This window comes from Protopterus annectens, chromosome 15.part0 (genome assembly GCF_019279795.1).
Source record: "Protopterus annectens isolate FY-2018-M chromosome 15.part0, PAN1.0, whole genome shotgun sequence".
NCBI classification, from domain to species: Eukaryota; Metazoa; Chordata; order Ceratodontiformes; family Protopteridae; genus Protopterus; species Protopterus annectens.
The window spans coordinates 63,510,928-63,531,835 of record NC_056749.1 but is presented as its reverse complement, the minus strand read 5'-3'; the positions used below and the strand labels follow the sequence as shown (position 1 = coordinate 63,531,835).

General features: G+C 38.6%; 1 protein-coding gene across 3 annotated transcripts in view; it reads right to left on the bottom strand.

Moving 5' to 3' along the window:
• Window positions 1-1,456: 1,456 nt before the first annotated feature.
• TMLHE (trimethyllysine hydroxylase, epsilon) overlaps window positions 1,457-20,908 on the bottom strand; it is a 1,127,719-nt gene continuing 1,108,267 nt past the window's right edge. For all 3 annotated transcript variants that reach the window (XM_044057660.1, XM_044057662.1, XM_044057661.1), the window contains one exon: window positions 1,457-1,815. In XM_044057660.1, the coding sequence (XP_043913595.1) occupies window positions 1,684-1,815 (132 nt within the window). In that variant the 3' untranslated portion in view covers window positions 1,457-1,683. The remainder of the gene's footprint in view (window positions 1,816-20,908) is intronic.

The window sequence follows — 20,908 nt, the reverse complement described above, 5'->3', positions numbered from 1 at the left end:
ATACATAAACATGTACATTTTTATATACAGTACACAAACAGTATATACACACACAAACACACACACACACACACACATATATATATATATATATATATATATATATATATATATATATATATATATATATATACTGATTGTGTCTGTTGTGTGCACTATACATACAAAAAAATGTATATTTTTATATATAGTACACAAACAGTATACACACACACATACTGATTGCCTGTTGTGTTATCTATACATACATAAACACATATTACACACATACATACATATACATACACATATATATATATATATATATATATATATATATATATATATTTATATATATATATATATATATATATATATATATATATCCTGATTGTGTGTGCACTATACATACATACATAAAAATGTACATTTTTATATACAGTACACAAACAGTATATACATGTGTCGTGTGCACTATACATAAACATGCATATTTTTATATATAGTACACAAACAAGCCGCGGTGGTACAGTGGTAGCGTTGTTGCCTCACAGCAAGAGGTTCTCCTGTTCGATTCTAGGCTGGAGTGCCTTTTGTGTGGAGTCGGCATGTCCTCCCCGCGGTCGAGTGGCCTCCAAAAGACATGCGCGTGAATGGGCATGCCTTCGCTGAGGGTTGGGCGTCGGGCTGGCAACTCGGCACCATAAAAAAAAAATCTACTGCCAATCATTAGCAGACTGGAGTTCCACTGTGGCGACCCCTAACTGGGAAAAGCCGAAAAGACAAACAAGTACACAGTACACAAACAGTGCATAAGCGCGCACACACACACACACAGTACACGCATATATATATATATATATATATATATATATATATATATATATGGGAAAAAACAGAAACTTCCTCATCTCACTATTATGTGACTTTGCTTCAATACACTGCTATATACTGTTGTACTGAGTGGCTGACCAAAATTCTTTGGTTGTTTAGTTATCAACTAACTGTAGACACTGACTACTATGGGTACTGCATATAAACGGTGTGCGTGTGTGAGAACATTAAAATTAGCCTTGCAGGACTGTCAAACTGCAGCACCTGTGCCATTGTGTTTCTTTACTGGTACGCGCCACAGATATACTACCAGCTGTTCTTGCTAACTCCTTTGTAAATTCCTTATCTCTTTTCAGAAAAGGCACTTTAGTGACATGTTGCATGCATCTTGGACATGGCGGGGGGTTGATGGACATTTCTTGGATGCCCAGTTTCTGGAACCAATAACCATCGTTTAGCCAAATGATGACAATGGCATTCTTTCCATTCTGAGTGACCAACACATTTACAACTATAACATGGTAAGAAGGTTTAGCGCATGGGGGCACTGTGGTGCTGACATCACCTGAACCATTGTGTGCAACCTAAACATTAACCAAAAATATGATATACCCCTTGAAAAGGGAAGTAACCAGAGATCCAGAACTGTTAACAGTAAATTCTATTTGCTATTTCAGCACATCAGTAAAGAACAATAACCCCTACAAATTTCTATATGCACAACCACTGAATTAGTTTTGAAAACAGCTAAAGCTTCCAGAAATTGCAAGTTTATGAAGCTTGCTTGAATTTAGGCACTTATGTCCGTGTCAAGTAATTTTAGTCATTGTCTTTGGTTGAAAAGGGTGAGAATTTTATAGAACGGGTGTTTCAGGCTACTAGTCCAAACCGGCGTGCAGCATTCATTATATCATCCCTTGTAAGATAGCAGCCACACAGCTGTCTGTATCCCGTGAATGATTCTCGGCCATGGAGAACACGCCAGTTATCAATAAAGAGTACCTGAAAAAACAAAAAGGCTTCATTAGAAAAGAGAATTAGTTTGAAGAAATAACATGTATACTGCAAAGTCAAGACATTTTAAAGCTTCTTACTGAAGTAGCTGAAGCAGTAACTTTATTTATTTATTAGCATTCTTTGTTGACTGGATTAATCCCATGTAGGCTAGTCACCTATTTTCAGGGAATATCCTTGTGGTACTTGCAATACTAGGAGAAATTTGGTCAGGACAACAGGGAACTTTCCCTACTCTTTTGGTGCCGTGGGATCTTTTACACTCACCTGAGCTACATCAACTGAAGCAGAGGGGGCCCGGATTTAACATCTTATGTGAATGGCATCACATCTCCTCAGTCACAGCTCTTATTTATTTATTTTATTATTTATTTATTTTACTGTTAACTTAAAGGTTCTAGCTAGGCAGAGTCCTAGATTCACCATACTGCAGCCTTTAATATACAGCATCAGTGAACGCTATCTCTGAATGTACTACTGATCTCCACACTTTGCCATTACTGACATCCCCACTCTCAAGCTAGACAATGGTTTAATAAGCATATTTATCATGAAGAAATTCAACAGATAAGTCTCTTCTGACATGGTTCGGCAAGTCTCCAAAGACAGTCGTTTATCTCAATCATCCAGCATTCATACTGCTCAGATGTCCAAGGAGACCAAGGATCCAGTGAAAAAGTAAGTGAATATGCATGATATCTGAAGATCTTTGAGAACTGTGTGCAGTATGTGAGATGCCCTGTTCTGTTCCTCTGCATACAGTACTATTTCCAGTACTTACATTCAAACCCACAATATGTCTGCAGCTCACATAACTGTTTTCTACTTCTGAGTTCAGGGAATTTTCACCACCAAACCGCAAAAAAAGACTACAAAAATACCTCCCTGAACAAATATGGAGATCTTATCATCTAATAACATCTCCAAAAAGATTTAGCACAAGAAGCTTATGAAATAAATTTCTGCTTTCAAATTCATAAGATGTAAGCGCAGGACCTACAAGTAAAGCTGCTTCCCTAAGCCCTAACATACATAGGCTCATAGGTAAGGTACTAGGCTGTTGGCCCAAGGGCCTAAGTGAGCCTAGCCAACAAGGTTCCCTGGCTTATGCCTTCCAAGACAGTTATTTTCGTGTGCCCTGTCGAGTAGAGCCACAGAAGTGATTCCCGGGGTTTATTTCCTATTTCCCATCCACTCAAGATTTTTCTTCAAGAGTGTTAATGAAGAACTTTGCTTGACACAGATGGATAGCTTGTTCCAGAGTATGGGAACTCCCTGGGACAAAGATATGCCTTTCAAAAGAAATTAAAGTTTTCACATTCCTAATTCCATGTGGAAACCTCTCCCATAATACTGGAACAGTTTGTGGGAGAACGGAATCTCTCCTAGCAGTGGATAAATAAGCTTGCAGTTAAGAAGGTAAAAAAGCTAATGAGTGAACCCCAGAATGGCAGACAAGCTGGTATGTTATGTAAACTGATGCATGAACCCCAGGATGGCAGACGAGCTGTGATTTTCTGGTAACTGATGCATGGACTCCAAAATGATAGCATACAAGATGAAATGTTTTGTAGACTAACGCATGAACCCCACGAGCTGCTATATTCTGTAATCTGATCCACTGACCCCAGAAAGAAAGCCAAATGCAATTTTCTGTAAAGTGATTAATGAATGATTAACTGAAGAATCAGTGTTTATAAAAATCTGTTTTGTCACCTTCTGCCTTCCTGCTGACTCCCAGCATCAGAAGGCTCACCAATGCCTCGCTGCAACCTAACCGTTCCCCCTCCAAAGCCATTACAATATATTGCAGGGATGGGATTTTTTTGTAATTCCCTACTCTCTCCTCTTTTCCCAGTGTCTTGAGATGTAAAGCAGTCACTGACAAGTAGCATGAATGTGGGAATTTCTTACTGCTGCCATCAACAAATCTGCATGCGAACAGCTCCTCATCGGAGTTCCCTAAGGGTCAAAACAGTGACTGTAAGGTCCTTCCCTGTGAAACAAGCAAAGCCGCCACCTGCCCTGCCAACATTCCTAGGTCCAGCTGCTAATTTATCCTAGATTTTGAGGAAGGCAGTCTGGCTGACCTGTCATTTCAAGGTACCATGTGGCAACTGCTTTGGCTAAATATCCTTTTCAGTGCAATGGAAAGATGCTACAGAAAGCAATACTCAAACTATTTTATCATCTTTAATAATGAAACAAGTTAAGGTAGAAGTGTTTTACAAAATTCTGCAGCCAAGCTCTTAGCCTCAGTACTTTTCGCTGTTCAATGTCCTGTACATATGAATGTAAACTGAAAAGATACTAGCTTCATGAACCTTTTCTGTTAATTTCTGAAACTGCCCAATATCATATGACTTGTCATATGCTTCCTGATATAATTCCATGAAAAAAGCTGGCAGCGTTTTAACAAACCTATCTTGGTCAATAATAATTTTCCCATATTTAACCCTCAGTCAAATTAATCTGCTTCTGTTTTTTAGGCATCTGTGCTAAATATTTCCCAATACATTCTGCACTTAAATGCCAAACATATGTACAAACGGATCTACTTCATATGGTCGACGTTTCAGATTGTCGAAGACCATATGGCTGAGACCATATGATCGACATTCAAAATGTTGACCACTGAATAAAAAAAAAACACAACAAAAACTTACCTTCTGCCCCCCCCCCCCCAAGAACTTAAATATACCAACTCCGAGATCACAATACAGTGCGGAAGACGGAAATCTTTTCATTCCGCACTGTACGGAGATGCCGGTAACGCATGGTCGACATTTTGAATGTCGGCCATATGGTCTTCGATATTCTGAAATGTTGACCATATCAAGGGGACCCGTGCAAACATAACCTTTCATTTTTATGTAACCTACTTAACTCCATAAGTCACGGATTCCTTTTCTGCCTTTCATTTTTTTAACTAATTTATGTAGCCTGTAAATAATTCTCTTTAATGTAGGTGCTAAAAGTATAACAGTTTTTTACATGTAACTGAAAAATGAGTACACCAGTTTGTGACATTTTATTTTACTTTGACAAGCATTAATACTTGACATTAATATCTGACTTAATAAAATATAGTCATATTGATTTGAGAATTTAAGAAATTTGGGACAAAGAAACACCACAGTGTGGAATGCACTGTTTTAAAAGCACAGTAGATTAGAAATATCTGTCTTTTAATTATTTACAGGGATCACTTACAATAGGCTGTTCAACACATGACAGGTCCATACCTCTTAGAGCAAGAAATGTGGACAAAGTCATAGGGACAATTTTTAAATATTGCTCTTACAGACAGAAAGTTTATAGCATAAGAGTTTTGCATTAGCATGCATTTTCTGAAGGGTATGAATTCTAAAAATTAAAAGCCTGTCATTATTTTCTGACTTCAATTCTTAATGCTTTGCCAACAATTTCTCAGAAAACCAAAATTTTATGAGGAACAGACCAAACATATGAGGCAAAAATTTGTACAGTTGAGAGGTATGGACAGATCTTTTAAAATGAAGAAATTGAAAATGTTATTTCAAAAGTTCATTAATACATTCAAGTCAATATCTAGAAGTAAAAGCACCCCTGTCCAACAAAGACCAAATGATGTCTGTTTCACCATAGACAAATCAGACCACTGGCAATCAAACAAAACCAAAAAGGTACCTATTTATTTATTTACAATTTGGTATCTGTGTTAAGTGGACTGGTCTACTGACCCTTTTCAGCCATGACCCAGTTACATGGTCAGCAGTAACTACTATGCTAGATTTGTACAGTATACTAACAGAGTATTAACATATTAAAACATGCACTGGGAAAACGTATTACAGTCATATACATCAGGGAAACTGGAACAAGCATGATTTTTTTCAAGTTTTCTTTTGAAAGTTTCCAAAGTTTGAGAACTTTATTTCATTAGGTAGTTGACTAAATCCAGAAGATCCTATTCTACAAAAGGCTTCCTCTCCAATGGTAAGCTTAAATGTTGATCTAATGACAGTAAGGGCATTTTACTGGGAGCCTCCAAAAGTGAAGTTTTGGTTCCTTATTTAAAGAAATCTTTTAAGGGATAAGCAGTAGCCAAGTGTAAGAGTTTTATATAAAGGGTACTTGAGAGAAATGTGGCTCTATGGGTAATGGGATGCTGGTTTACATTTTCTAATAGTAAGCAGTGATAGCAACTCAGTGCAAGTCTGAATATTTTATTCACGTTTCTATGAATTTTTGGGGTGTTCTTTGGAAAATTAAGCATGATCAAAGCATATTGCGGCTTCAGTATTAAGACATTTTGTCTATGGCTAGAAAAGCACATGGTGTGAACAGATGAGAGATATGGTAAAATAGTTTTAAATGTGTGCTGACTTTGTTGGTGATATGTGTGTGAATGTTAAAAGTTCAGAGGAGAGTCTAACATTAGAACTAGGTAGTTTTTTTTTGTAACTATATAAATGGAATTTCTTTTAGGGTATTTTACTGTTAGAGTAGATGATGATGCTAACTTCTTTGATGTTGAGAATACCATCACGGAAAGGGAGAAGCTAAGAAAGGAGAATCTGACGGCAAAGTGGAAGGCTCAGTACAAATACAGGGAACAGACAATGCTCATGGGTTCAAAATAAACAGAAACATAAGAACAGCTGTGAAAAAAGGGGCAGAGAAAAAGAGGAAGTCAGACAGCAGAAGAAGAAGAAAGGAGCCAGAATAATTCATCAGGGAGGTCGTCCACACAAAGGAAGTGCACACGAGTTAAAGAATAGATGAGAGACAACTACTCTAGAAAATTATGACACTTAAAATATGGCTGCAAAGGTAGCAAGAAATGAAAATGTAAAGCTAGAGAAAGATATAGCAGAAGGAATAAAGACAGGGAAAATGATTCTCTAGAGACACAGAAAAAGAAGGACAAGATACATTGGTAGGGCAAGAAAATGCATGAATTCCTCTTAATTCTTTGCTTCCACCTTCATAAAAAAGAAGGCAGGAAGACAGCCAGCTTTGATGGGGGAAGTGGCAGCACCTGACATTTGCACCCATACATTTAGGGAAGGTGCAGCATGGAAATTCAGAGTTAAAGGGACACGAGTGTCCGATATCATACCCTCCAGGATCTTACAAAACTGGCAAATGTACTTGGAGATCTTCTGACAAAACTTTACAACCAGTGACCCAAACCAGTGAAGTCCTGCAGGACAAGGAGGTGCCCCTCCACAAGGGGGAGCCAAGACTGATTCAGGAACTTTACAAAAAAATAATTAGAAACAAAATACTCAAAGAACAGCTAGCTTGTTTTCCTGGAAAAGAACAACCTCCGCAGTAAGTAAAGTACCAATGTGGGTTTGTTGAAACAAGTCAGGTCAGTCCAGCTGGTTTGATTTTATCTCTGGTCTACGCTGGAACTTGACAAAGGAATCCTGTATGAAGCTTTGTACCTTGACTACAGGAAGACCTCTGACTCAGTCTTGCACAAAAGACAAACAAAGAAACTGGCAGCAGAGGTGAAAAAGACTAAACGGGAGGAAGGATGGGTGGCTGATGAAAGGCAAAGTAATTCCTATAGAAAACATACTAAAAGGAAAGATAAGTGGTTAGTGGGGTTACAGGGCTGGTTCTCCCACCAGTACAATGTGTTTCACCTTTATATCACACATCACAAGAGCTGGTGAGAACAAGGTCAACCAGTTTGTGACTGACACTAAAACAGGTGAACAGAATACAGCCGTTTATTGATGATACAAAGAGTGGTGAGCTTGGGGGAACAACCTCAGACGACTGGCAGAGTGGGTTAAGAAATGGCATCTGGCATTTAATGGAGGCAAATGCAAAGTACTTCACCTGGGCTAAACTAATACCAAGGTTCTCAACTTTCAAAGGTATTTCCTTAAAAAAGCAGATACCAAGAGAAATACCTTGGTGGGGTAGCAAATGCAGAAATGCACACCTGATACAACCTGATATGGCTGAACCAAGGCCAGTTAAGATGAAGTACATCTTTACAGGAAACAATTCAGAAAGACAGTAATTCTATTTAAGGAATAATCAACAGATGGGGTATGGGGTGTGTTACGTTTACTAAGGAATTGTGGTTAGCTGACATGGGCAAGTTCGTGCAGTTTGATGGACCCACAAGTGGGTACATGTGGCACACAGCACGTACTGAATCTCAAGACTGGCAGACTTTTCTCTTTTTCAATCTGTTTGCCATACTGAGTTTGCATACTTTAGGGATGTATGTAATATCTTGAAATGTATCTTTTACATTTTCCCACTTATCTCACATCATCATCCTCTTTTGGCTTTTCCTATTAGGGGTCGCCACAGCGGATCATCTCTTTCCATTTCATCCTATCCTCTGCATCTTGCTCTGTCACACCAACCGCCTGCATGTCCTCTCTCACCACGTCCATAAACCTTATCTTAGGCCTTCCTCTTTTCCTCTTACCTGGCAGCTCCATCCTTAGCATCTTTTTCCCAATATACCCATCATCCCTCCTCAGCACATGTCCAAACCAACGCAATCTCTTCTCTCTTGCTTTGTCTCCAAACTGTCCAACGTGAGCTGACCCTCTAATATACTGATTCCTAATCCTATCCAGCCTAGTCACACCGAGTGCAAATCTTAACATCTTTAACTCTGCCACATACAGCTCTGACTCCTGCCTTTTTGTCAATGCCACTGTCTCCAACCCATATAACATAGCTGGTCTCACTACCCTCTTGTAGACCTTCCATTTCACTCTTACTGGTACCAGTCTGTCACAAATCACTCCTGACACTCTTCTCCACCCATTCCACCCTGCCAGTACTCTCTTCTTCACCTCTCTTCCACATTCACCATTACTCTGAACTGTTGATCCCAAGTACTTAAACTCATCCACCTTTACCAACTCTACTCCCTGCATCCTCACCATTCCTCTATCCTCCCTCTCATTCACACACATATATTATGTCTGAGTCCTGCTGACCTTCATTCCTCTGCTCTCTAGAGCATATCTCCACCTCTCCAGAGTCTCCTCAACCTGATTCCTACTCTCACTACAGATCACAATGTCATCTGCAAACATCATAGTCCACGGGGCCTCCTGTTTGATCTCATCTGTCAACCTGTCCATCACCACTGCAAATAAGAAAGGACTCAGAGCTGATCCTTGATGTAATCCCACCTCCACTTTAAACGGATCTGTCACTCCCACTGCAGTCCTCACCACTGTCACACTACCCTCGTACATATCCTGAACCACTCTTACATACTTCTCTGCCACTCCTGACTTCCTCATACAATACCACAACTCTTCTCTAGGCACCCTGTCATATGCTTTCTCCAAGTCTACAAAGACACAATGCAACTCCTTCTGACCTTCTCTGTATTTCTCCAATAACACTCTCAGAGCAAACATTGCATCTGTAGTGCTCTTTCCTGGCATGAAACCATACTGCTGATCACTAATCATCACCTCCCTTCTTAACCTTGCTTCTACTACTCTTTCCCATAACTTCAAGCTGTGACTGATCAGTTTTATCCCTCTGTAGTTACTGCAGCTCTGCACATCACCCTTACTCTTAAAGATAGGTACCAAAACACTTTTTCTCCACTCCTCAGGCATCCTCTGACTTTCCAAAATTTCATTAAACAATCTAGTTAGAAATTCCACTGCCATTTCTCCTAAGCACCTCCATGCTTCCATTGGGATGTCATCTGGGCCAACAGCCTTTCCATTCTTCATCCTCTTCATAGCTGCCCTTACTTCCTACTTGCTAATCTGTTTCACTTCCTGATTCACTATCCCCACATCTTCCAACCTTCTCTCTCTCATTCTCTTCAATCATCAGCCTCTCAAAATACTCTTTCCATCTACTCAACACACTCTCCTCTCTTGTGAGTACCTTTCCCTCACTATCCTTTATCACCCTTACTTGCTGCACATCTTTCCCAGCTCTGTCCCTCTGTCTAGCCAATCGGTACAGGTCCTTTTCTCCCTCTTTAGTGTCCAATCTCTCATACAACTCTCCATACGCCTTATCCTTAGCTTTCGCCACCTCTCTCTTTGCCATGCGCCTCATCTCCTTATACTCATGTCTACTTTCTTCATCTCTTTGACAATCCCACTTCTTCTTCTTCGCCAGCCTCTTCCTCTGTATACTCTCCTGTACTTCCTCATTCCACCACCAGGTCTCCTTGTCCTCCTTCCTCTGTCCAGATGTCACACCAAGCACCTTTCTAGTAGTCACCCTTACTAGTTCTGCTGTAGTTACCCAGCTATTTGGTAACTCTCCACTGCCTCCTAGTGCCTGTCTTAACTCTTCCCTAAACTCCACTTCACAATCACCCTTTTTTAACTTCCACCATTTAATCCTTGGCACAGCTTTCACACTCCTCCTCCTCTTCTTGATCACCAACGTCATTCTACAGACCACCATTCTATGCTGCTTAACTACACTTTCCCCTGCCACCACTTTACAGTCCCCAATCTCCTTCAGACTGGCCCTCCTACATAGGATATAATCCACCTGTGTGCATCTTCCTCCACTCTTGTACGTCACCCTATGCTCCTCCCTCTTCTTAAAATACGTATTCACAACAGCCATGTCCATCCTTTCCGCAAAATCCACAATCATCTGACCTTCTGCATTCCTCTCCTTAACACCATACCTACCCGTCACTTCCTCATCCCCTCTGTTCACTTCACCAAAATGCCCATTAAAGACCGCTCCAATCACTAATCTCTCACCCTTGGGTACACTCACCACAACTTTATCCAACTCACTCCAAAATTTCTCTTTCTCATCCATCGCACACCCAACTTGTGGAGTATATGCACTAACAACATTCATCATTACACCATCAATTTCGAGCTTCATAAACATCACTCTGTCAGACACTCTCTTCATGTCTAAAACACTCTTGGCATATTGTTCCTTTAGTATAACCCCTACCCCATTTCTCCTGCCATCCACACCATGATAGAACAATTTGAACCTATTTCCTAAACACCTGGCCTTACTTCCCTTCCATCTGGTCTCTTGCACGCACAATATATCAACCTTCCTTCTCTCCATCATATCAGCTAGCTCTCTCCCTATACCAGTCATACTGCCAACATTCAAAGTTCCTACCCTCACTGCTACACTCCTAACCTTCCTCCTCTCTTCCTGCCTTCGGGCATGCCTTCGCCCTCCTCTTCTCTTTCGGCCAACAGTAGCCCAATTTCCGCCAGCACCCTAGCCCGAATAGTGCTCATCCCACATAGGGCTATCCCACTATCTGTCTTATCTTTATTAATCTTTGTTCCTTCAGATGACCTAACTTGTAAAACTACATGGCCAATTTTGGTCTTTCATCTGTGACTTACCTTGTAAAGCTACATGACTTATATATATTGTAAAAAAAATAGTACTCCTCTATGCGTGAAAAATGCACGTTTATATTGGATTCTGTTATTATATTTTGCTATAATATTTTTGTTAAGCTCATTTACATATTGTTAGCAATGTACTACTTACACTAAGTTTACTGCTTGTACCTTAATAGTGTTCTTTTTGATGTGTAGCTTTTCTCCTCGGGTCTCAACTGAAAACAGTTTTGTTTCAACCTAGTTGGACACTACCCAGTTACCAAGTGTAAATAAATAAATAAACCATTGGATTTAGCTTAGTTGTACTGTATTTAACTGCTCTGACTTACAAAAGAAGTTAAATCTTAAAACAGTAAAACAGAAACTAATATTATTTCCATGTTACTCGCATCATCCAGCATAAAAAATACTCATTTGGTAACAAAAGGAATGCTGCAATAACAGATACTGTAAATAAAAGCATTTAAATAAACAATAAATGAGTCTTCCCCCAGAATATTTTTTAGTGGCTGCATTTAATTTTACTGGTATCCATGGTAGTTTCAAGAAATACAGTCCTTGCAACTCATCTACAATCAAAGCCAAAAAATGTATATGTAAAAAGGAACAGCACAGTTCGACGAAGTAGAATTAAGTCTCTAGTTTGAAATAACCACATACTTGCAGATGTCCAAGATATAGGCATCAAACTTTTGCCATAATTTTCAGAATTAGCATTTTGTGAATTGAGGCTCACTGCTGAAAACCTACTTATTGGTTAAAAATTAAAGACAGCAAATGTGAAGCATTCCACTCTACTTGTCTGCCGTGTTACAGTCCCACAGTACACACACAAATTACAGCCTCTAGCTGTACAAAATAAAATGTCTAGTGATGTCCCGATCAGGGGAAGGACTGTTGATGGCAATGCCCATCTGCTGTTTGCACAAATGAATAATTTAATAGCAATGGTCCTTTACTGTTGTGCTGAAAACATACAAAAACTGACCACATAATCTGCGAAGTTTGGAATATAGAATGCAAGCTACATTACTGATGTCTTTACTCTAGTATGTTTAGTGGTAAAGTCTTACATCACTACAAAAAAACACTTTATTGTGAGCAGACTATGAATGGCCAAGCCTCTGACTTTTCAGACAAACCTTTTTTTTTGTAGATTTCTCTTAAGTTCTTTACTTCTTAGTTTGGCTACACTGAACTGCTTATTCATTTACTTAATTATTTTTATTTGTTAACTGGTTAGTTATACTGGTCCTAAGGCTATTTTCACCAATAATCCGAGGCCAAGGAGGAACGGCATTATATACAAACATAAACAGCAGACAATCATATGCAATTAGTGCTTCACAAAAGGAAACAGTATAAATACAATACTAAACAGACAGCACAGATGCATACACACAGTAAAAACCTGCACATATATAATATCTTGCATATTAAATAAACCGAATGAGGGATACTTTTAGCATATTCATGGCCTCTTGTACAGTAAATGACAGGCTGACCCCTACCTCACATCTGTGAGCTAGATTACATGTACGCCAGGAGTAAGGGTAAGAAACAGTAGGAACTGAGATATATGACATTTTATATATATATATATATATATATATATATATATATATATATATACATATACATATATTTATCTAAAGTATATAAAGCCTTGTAGAGCTGATATAAACATCAGTAGTTTATTGTCAAACTTGTATACGTTTACTCTCTTTAGTGACATGCTTTTTTAGTCGACGTTTAAAACTATTAAGATTAGACACTAGTCTGATGTCTTCTGCAGTAATTGCCAACAAAGTGGTTCAATTTTACAAAACGCACTTTCAGTGATGGTAAGTTTCAATGGGGATCTCAGTAACTGCTGACCATCACTTGTTCTGAGTGAGTGGGTAGATTCGCTGATGCCTAACACATTTTTTAGTGGTGGGCGGTAACTTTCAAAAAGCAGTTTGGAAATCAGAGTAGTCAGAAGGAAAATGCAATGGCAGGCAACGTGCTTTATAGGTTCATAGGTTTATACTAGGCTATCTGCCCTAAGGCATTTATAAGCCTAGCCCAGAGTTTTTGTGGCTTACGCCACCCCTTATGTTAAAAAATACTGTGCCCATTAGTTTGTTGTGCCTCTGTCCAGCAGTGACACAGAGATGATTCCCGGGGTAAACCTACGATCTCCCATCCACCGGTCAAGATTTCTCTTGAACAGAGCCAGCGAGGTGCTCTGCCTCACATGGACAGGGATTTTATTCCACAACATAGGGAGTCTCTGGGTGACAAATCTATCCCTCCAGCATGTCCTATTTATATCCGTGCTAAGGTTTAAGTCGCTTGCTCTAGTGGATCTGGTAGATTTGGATTTTTTGAGGTGGAACATGTCCATTAATTCCGGGTTGGACATGGCCTTGTATGTCAGGCACAGGTCACCTCTGAGCAGACGGTATGCGACTGAATAGAGCTGGAGTTTCTTCAGTCTGGCAGCATATGACAGATTTTGGAGTCCCTTTATCCTTTTGGTGAGGAACTTTTGGGGTCTCTCCAATTGCTGCAGGTGTCGGGTGAGATACATCCCGAATGGGGCATTGTACTCGATCATTGGTCTGATAAGTGAAGAGCACAGGGGAACAATTACCTCACTTGATCTGGATGTGAATCCCTTCATGATCAGGTGGGCAATGTAGAAGGTTTTTCTAACCACTTTAGCAATGTGAGTGTCAAAAGAAAGGCCACTGTCAACCTGGGTCCCCAGGTCCCTGATAACCTCTTCTGTGCTTAGTGGATTGCCACCTATATGGTAGCTTGGGGTTGCCTTGTTTTTCCCGAAGGGTATGACTATACATTTTTTGGCATTTAACTTCAGGCCATGGCTCTGGCACCAGCTATCAGTTTCCGTGAGACCCCTCTGAAGGATATCTGTGTCCGATGTACTTTCCACTATGGCTCCCAGTTTGCAGTCATCTGCAAACTTTGTCAGCCATAGTCCTCCTATGTTAGCCTGTACTTCTGAGAAGTAGATGCCGAACAACAGGGGGCCAAGGACTGAGCCCTGTGGGACACCACTTGTGACTGGCTTGGAGTCTGACATGGCGCCTTAACCTTAACCTTAGTATTTTGTTTTTAGTTGACTGGCTGAAGGGAATGTTCTTGGCAGAGTGGGATGTTATGACAGGAAGAATGCACTGCAAACTGGGAAGTAAGACATTAATAGCTATAGTGTGCCTGGCTTCAAGGGTGAGCAACTTGAACATTTTACAGCACACTTTCAACTGGTTTATTAGGTTGCAAATCACATGACTCCATAAAACCGTGGTATCTGCTTAACCCGAACTGTTTACTGATGTTACGGTTGTGAGTTTTTATGCCTGTTTTACATACCCATTCATCACAAACCACAGTCTGCAGTCCTGCAGTCAATTAGACTTCATTTTTCTAACATCACAAATACACATATTCCATAATTTTTTTTTCATTTTTAGGTAGAGTTTTGTTTTCCTACTAATTTCAAACTGCTGTTGTGGTTTTCTATGATTCCACTACTCAATTGTGGAGCAGTTTTAAATGAAGAACACACTGGTTTTTGGGAACAAGATTTACAGTAAAACTTAAGGGCTAAAGGTATAGTCCAGGTTATATTACTTCAAGTCTTTTGTTGGGATTTTTTGAGATGATTTTTTTTTTTTTTTTTTACTTTTTTCCACTGGTTGGAGGGTTTATTGTCATGAGTAGATTAGTCGAGTTCATTCTGGAGGATTTTTGTTTTGATTGGTTGGTGTGTGGTTTCCTGGAAATGGATTCATTATTTTAGTATGAGGTAAATCATCATTTGGAGGGCTAGTTAGTATTTTTTAATTAGTGATACTGCAGTTTTTGTTTTGATTGGTTGGTGTGTGGTTTCCTGGAAATGGATTCATTACTTTAGTATGAGGTAAATCATCATCTGGAGGGCTAGTTAGTATTTTTTAATTAGTTATACTGCAGTTTTTGTTTTGATTGGTTGGTGTGTGGTTTCCTGGAAATGGATTCATTACTTTAGTATGAGGTAAATCATCATTTGGAGGGTTAGTTAGTATTTTTTAATTAGTTATACTGCAGTTTTTGTTTTGATTGGTTGGTGTGTGGTTTCCTGGAAATGGATTCATTACTTTAGTATGAGGTAAATCATCATTTGGAGGGTTAGTTAGTATTTTTTAATTAGTTATACTGCAGTTTTTGTTTTGATTGGTTGGTGTGTGGTTTCCTGGAAATGGATTCATTACTTTAGTATGAGGTAAATCATCATCTGGAGGGCTAGTTAGTATTTTTTTAATTAGTTATACTGCAGTTTTTGTTTTGATTGGTTGGTGTGTGGTTTCCTGGAAATGGATTCATTACTTTAGTATGAGGTAAATCATCATATGGAGGGCTAGTTAGTATTTTTTAATTAGTTATACTGCAGTTTTTGTTTTGATTGGTTGGTGTGTGGTTTCCTGGAAATGGATTCATTACTTTAGTATGAGGTAAATCATCATTTGGAGGGTTAGTTAGTATTTTTAATTAGTTATACTGCAGTTTTGGTTTGGTTGGTTGGTGTGTGGTTTCCTGGAAATGGATTCATTACTTTAGTATGAGGTAAATCATCATTTGGAGGGTTAGTTAGTATTTTTTAATTAGATATACTGCAGTTTTTGTTTTGATTGGTTGGTGTGTGGTTTCCTGGAAATGGATTCATTACTTTAGTATGAGGTAAATCATCATCTGGAGGGCTAGTTAGTATTTTTTTAATTAGTTATACTGCAGTTTGTGTTTTGATTGGTTGGTGTGTGGTTTCCTGGAAATGGATTCATTACTTTAGTATGAGGTAAATCATCATTTGGAGGGTTAGTTAGTATTTTTTAATTAGTTATACTGCAGTTTTTGTTTTGATTGGTTGGTGTGTGGTTTCCTGGAAATGGATTCATTACTTTAGTATGAGGTAAATCATCATCTGGAGGGCTAGTTAGTATTTTTTTAATTAGTTATACTGCAGTTTGTGTTTTGATTGGTTGGTGTGTGGTTTCCTGGAAATGGATTCATTACTTTAGTATGAGGTAAATCATCATTTGGAGGGTTAGTTAGTATTTTTTAATTAGTTATACTGCAGTTTTTGTTTTGATTGGTTGGTGTGTGGTTTCCTGGAAATGGATTCATTACTTTAGTATGAGGTAAATCATCATCTGGAGGGCTAGTTAGTATTTTTTAATTAGTTATACTGCAGTTTGTGTTTTGATTGGTTGGTGTGTGGTTTCCTGGAAATGGATTCATTACTTTAGTATGAGGTAAATCATCATTTGGAGGGTTAGTTAGTATTTTTTAATTAGTTATACTGCAGTTTTTGTTTTGATTGGTTGGTGTGTGGTTTCCTGGAAATGGATTCATTACTTTAGTATGAGGTAAATCATCACCTGGAGGACTAGTTAGTATTTTTTTAATTAGTTATACTGCAGTTTGTGTTTTGATTGGTTGGTGTGTGGTTTCCTGGAAATGGATTCATTACTTTAGTATGAGGTAAATCATCATTTGGAGGGTTAGTTAGTATTTTTAATTAGTTATACTGCAGTTTTTGTTTTGATTGGTTGGTGTGTGGTTTCCTGGAAATGGATTCATTACTTTAGTATGAGGTAAATCATCATCTGGAGGGTTAGTTAGTATTTTTTTAATTAGTTATACTGCAGTTTGTGTTTTGATTGGTTGGTGTGTGGTTTCCTGGAAATGGATTCATTACTTTAGTATGAGGTAAATCATCATCTGGAGGGCTAGTTAGTATTTTTTAATTAGTTATACTGCAGTTTGTGTTTTGATTGGTTGGTGTGTGGTTTCCTGGAAATGGATTCATTACTTTAGTATGAGGTAAATCATCATCTGGAGGGCTAGTTAGTATTTTTTTAATTAGTTATACTGCAGTTTGTGTTTTGATTGGTTGGTGTGTGGTTTCCTGGAAATGGATTCATTACTTTAGTATGAGGTAAATCATCACCTGGAGGGCTAGTTAGTATTTTTTTAATTAGTTATACTGCAGTTTGTGTTTTGATTGGTTGGTGTGTGGTTTCCTGGAAATGGATTCATTACTTTAGTATGAGGTAAATCATCATCTGGAGGGCTAGTTAGTATTTTTTTAATTAGTTATACTGCAGTTTGTGTTTTGATTGGTTGGTGTGTGGTTTCCTGGAAATGGATTCATTATTTTAGTATGAGGTAAATCATCGTTTGGAGGGTTAGTTAGTATTTTTTAATTAGTTATACTGCAGTTTGTGTTTTGATTGGTTGGTGTGTGGTTTCCTGGAAATGGATTCATTATTTTAGTATGAGGTAAATCATCATCTGGAGGGCTAGTTAGTATTTTTAATTAGTTATACTGCAGGTTTTTAATTAGTTATACTGCAGGTTTTTAATTAGTTATACTGCAGGTTTTTAATTAGTTATACTGCAGGTTTTTAATTAGTTATACTGCAGTTTGTGTTTTGATTGGTTGGTGTGTGTGGTTTCCTGGAAATGGATTCATTATTTTAGTATGAGGTAAATCATCATCTGGAGGGCTAGTTAGTATTTTTAATTAGTTATACTGCAGGTTTTTAATTAGTTATACTGCAGGTTTTTAATTAGTTATACTGCAGGTTTTTAATTAGTTATACTACAGGTTTTTAATTAGTTATACTGCAGGTTTTTAATTAGTTATACTGCAGTTTGTGTTTTGATTGGTTGGTGTGTGGTTTCCTGGAAATGGATTCATTATTTTAGTATGAGGTAAATCATCATCTGGAGGGCTAGTTAGTATTTTTAATTAGTTATACTGCAGGTTTTTAATTAGTTATACTGCAGGTTTTTAATTAGTTATACTGCAGGTTTTTAATTAGTTATACTGCAGGTTTTTAATTAGTTATACTGCAGTTTGTGTTTTCTGGGGAACTCCACACTTTTATGTACTTTTTGTACTTGCAGTTCATGAGGTTCAGGAATTAGGGGAGGGAAGTTATGCAATCAGGATTTGCAACATAGTGTACTCCAGGCTGATTATATGTTTTTTCAGCTTGGTGGTTCACATAGGTGCTTATGAAAGGCTTTCGGAGGTGCACTGATGTCTTTAACCCCATATGCTTGAAACGCTTTGCCTGGCATGACACTGGTCTGCAGTTTTCACTTTAAAAATGTATTAACTCTTATTGCTGCAAACATTTTTGTAATGTGTTTAGCTCTGGTGCTAAGTGGAAGGGATGGAGAAAATGCCTACTTTGAAATGCATATACTATCCATCATATAGAGCTTTTTTCAGTGTTTTATTTTAGAGGCTCATCTCCTCTGATCAGGTTATGGGTGAGCAGTTTCTTCCTTTGTGGCTATATTATTTTGCAGGTTTTTAAAAACACTTTCTGCAATTCTTCTTTGTGGATTTATTGTACTTTTGTAATTGGGAGGGGCAATTTTGCCCTGACAAGAGATGATTTTATTTTTTATTTTATTAACTTGCTTATGGGGTAAACTCATTAGGCACAACCGTCTTTTCAGAGACAACCCAGAAACACCGACTGGTTAACTGCAACCCAGAAGCATTTATTTATTATTTTATTTATTTTATTTTACATTTGTTAACCGGGATGGTCCGACTGGATACATGTCCTTTTTCAGCGGAGGCCCGGGGAGAAAAGCTCCAACAGAGTTACATTGATAATTAGGTACAGTAAATGAGCTGAAAGAACTTAACAAAAACATAGGTTATTTACATACAAGTACAAGACTGCCATTACTATTTCTGAGATTACTACAAATGTAACATTAATAACATATTAGCAAGGATGGTAGGCAGTATAATGACATAGAGTTAGACAGGATACATATTTCTTTATCACAGTATACAAAGTACTTATCATCTTAGCTAGTTGTTTATGTTTTAGTTAATGGCACAGAGCTAGTCTGGGTTTGAGCAAGGACATAGCCAGTGTGACTTGAAGTGGAGTTTTAGACTATTTTTGAATTGACTTAGAGAAGTTGCAAGCGTGATGTTATTTGGGAGAGAGTTCCATATTTTACCAGTGGTGTTGGCAAATAGCGGGCCACCACCTAGGTTGAGAGATTTAGTTGTTTGGACAAGGAGTCTGTTTGCTGAGCGAAGGCAGCTTAGATTGGAGTAGGGAGTCATTAAGTTTTTTAGTGCTGGGGTATTCTCAGGTTGTTTAAGGATTTTGAAGGCCTCTATAAGTTGGGACTGGTGAAGAAGGTGTGGGAATTCTATCCATCCAAGCTTTTTCAGGTTAGTACAGTGGTGTGTTCCGTAGGGTAGGCCTGTAACGAACCTGGCAATGTGATTATAGCAGGATGAGAGCTTGGCCAGATCAGATTTCTTAAGGTGAGTGAGGACAGGAGAGGCATATAGTAGGGTAGAGAGAAGGTGTGAACGGGCTGTGGCTGCCCTGGCATTCGGGGTAAGGAAGGCTTTAATTCTATATAGGGTCCCAAGTTTCTTGTTGACTGACTTAATGGCTTGGTTGATATGTATATCAAATCTGAGTTTATTGTCAATGTTTACTCCTAATAGCTTTGTATAGGTGTCTGGGGAGATGATGGTTCCATTATTGGATTTTATAATGAAGTTTTCAGTTGGAGATCTGTTGGTTGGGTAGAAGAGAAGTTACTTGGTTTTGTTTGGATTTAAGATCAGGAGATGGTTGGCAAGCCAGTTTTCGACTTTGGTGAAGCTATGTTGGGTGGTAGTTAGTAGATTTGCAAGAGAGGCATTGGAACATATTATAGTCGAGTCATCTGCATATTGAATGCAGGTGGCTTCAGAGATGACTGGATGTCGTTTATGAATACTAAAAAGAGGAGAGGTCCTAATATGGAACCTTGAGGAACTCCTATGGTATTTGGTAGTAGGCAGGAGAGCTTGTTTTGCCACATTACTGCTTGTTGTCTCCCAGTGAGGTAAGCTTGAAACCAGTCAAGGGCTGGAGTATCTAGATACAGGGTTTTTAAAGTATATAGAAGTAACTGATGGTTTACCATATCGAAGGCTTTCGATAGGTCCAGGAAGAGAGCGGAGGATATTTTTTTATTATTCCGGTTAAGATTAATGTTTACAGTAAAAGAGAGGAGGGCAGTGGTTGTACTATGATGGGGTCTGAATCCATGTTGAGAGTCTGTGAGTAGTTTATTTTGGGTTAGATAGAGCATTAGTTGGTTGTGCATGCACTTTTCCATAATTTTGGCAAGTGGTGATAGTATGGCTATAGGTCTACAGTTGGATAGTTCTGTGGATGAACCTCCTTTGTGGAGTGGAATAACATAGGATATTTTCCAAATTGAGGGGACTGAGGCCTCAGTTATGGTTCTGTTAATTAGGATTGAGATAGGGTAGGCTACGACATCTGCAGCAATTTGCAGGTATTCAGCCGGCAGAAGATCGGCTGAAAGGGTGGTTGGCTTCAGTTTTTTCAAAAGGGATCTGATAAAGGATGTGGACACTGGCTGGAAGTTAAAAGAGAGTGGTGAGTCGGGTATAGTGTTTATAGAAGTGTGGGGAGGAGAAAGTTGGTTAGCTAATGACTGGATGGTTTCTGTGAAGAAAGTATTGAATGAATTGGCTATATCTCTTCTTGGCTCTTGTCAGATAATGTTCCTGGGGTCGGAGTAGTGGATTTGCCTGGTTGGAGAGGTTTATTTATGCCTGCCCAGTACTTTTGAGGGTTATTCTGATGTTTATGTTGCAGATT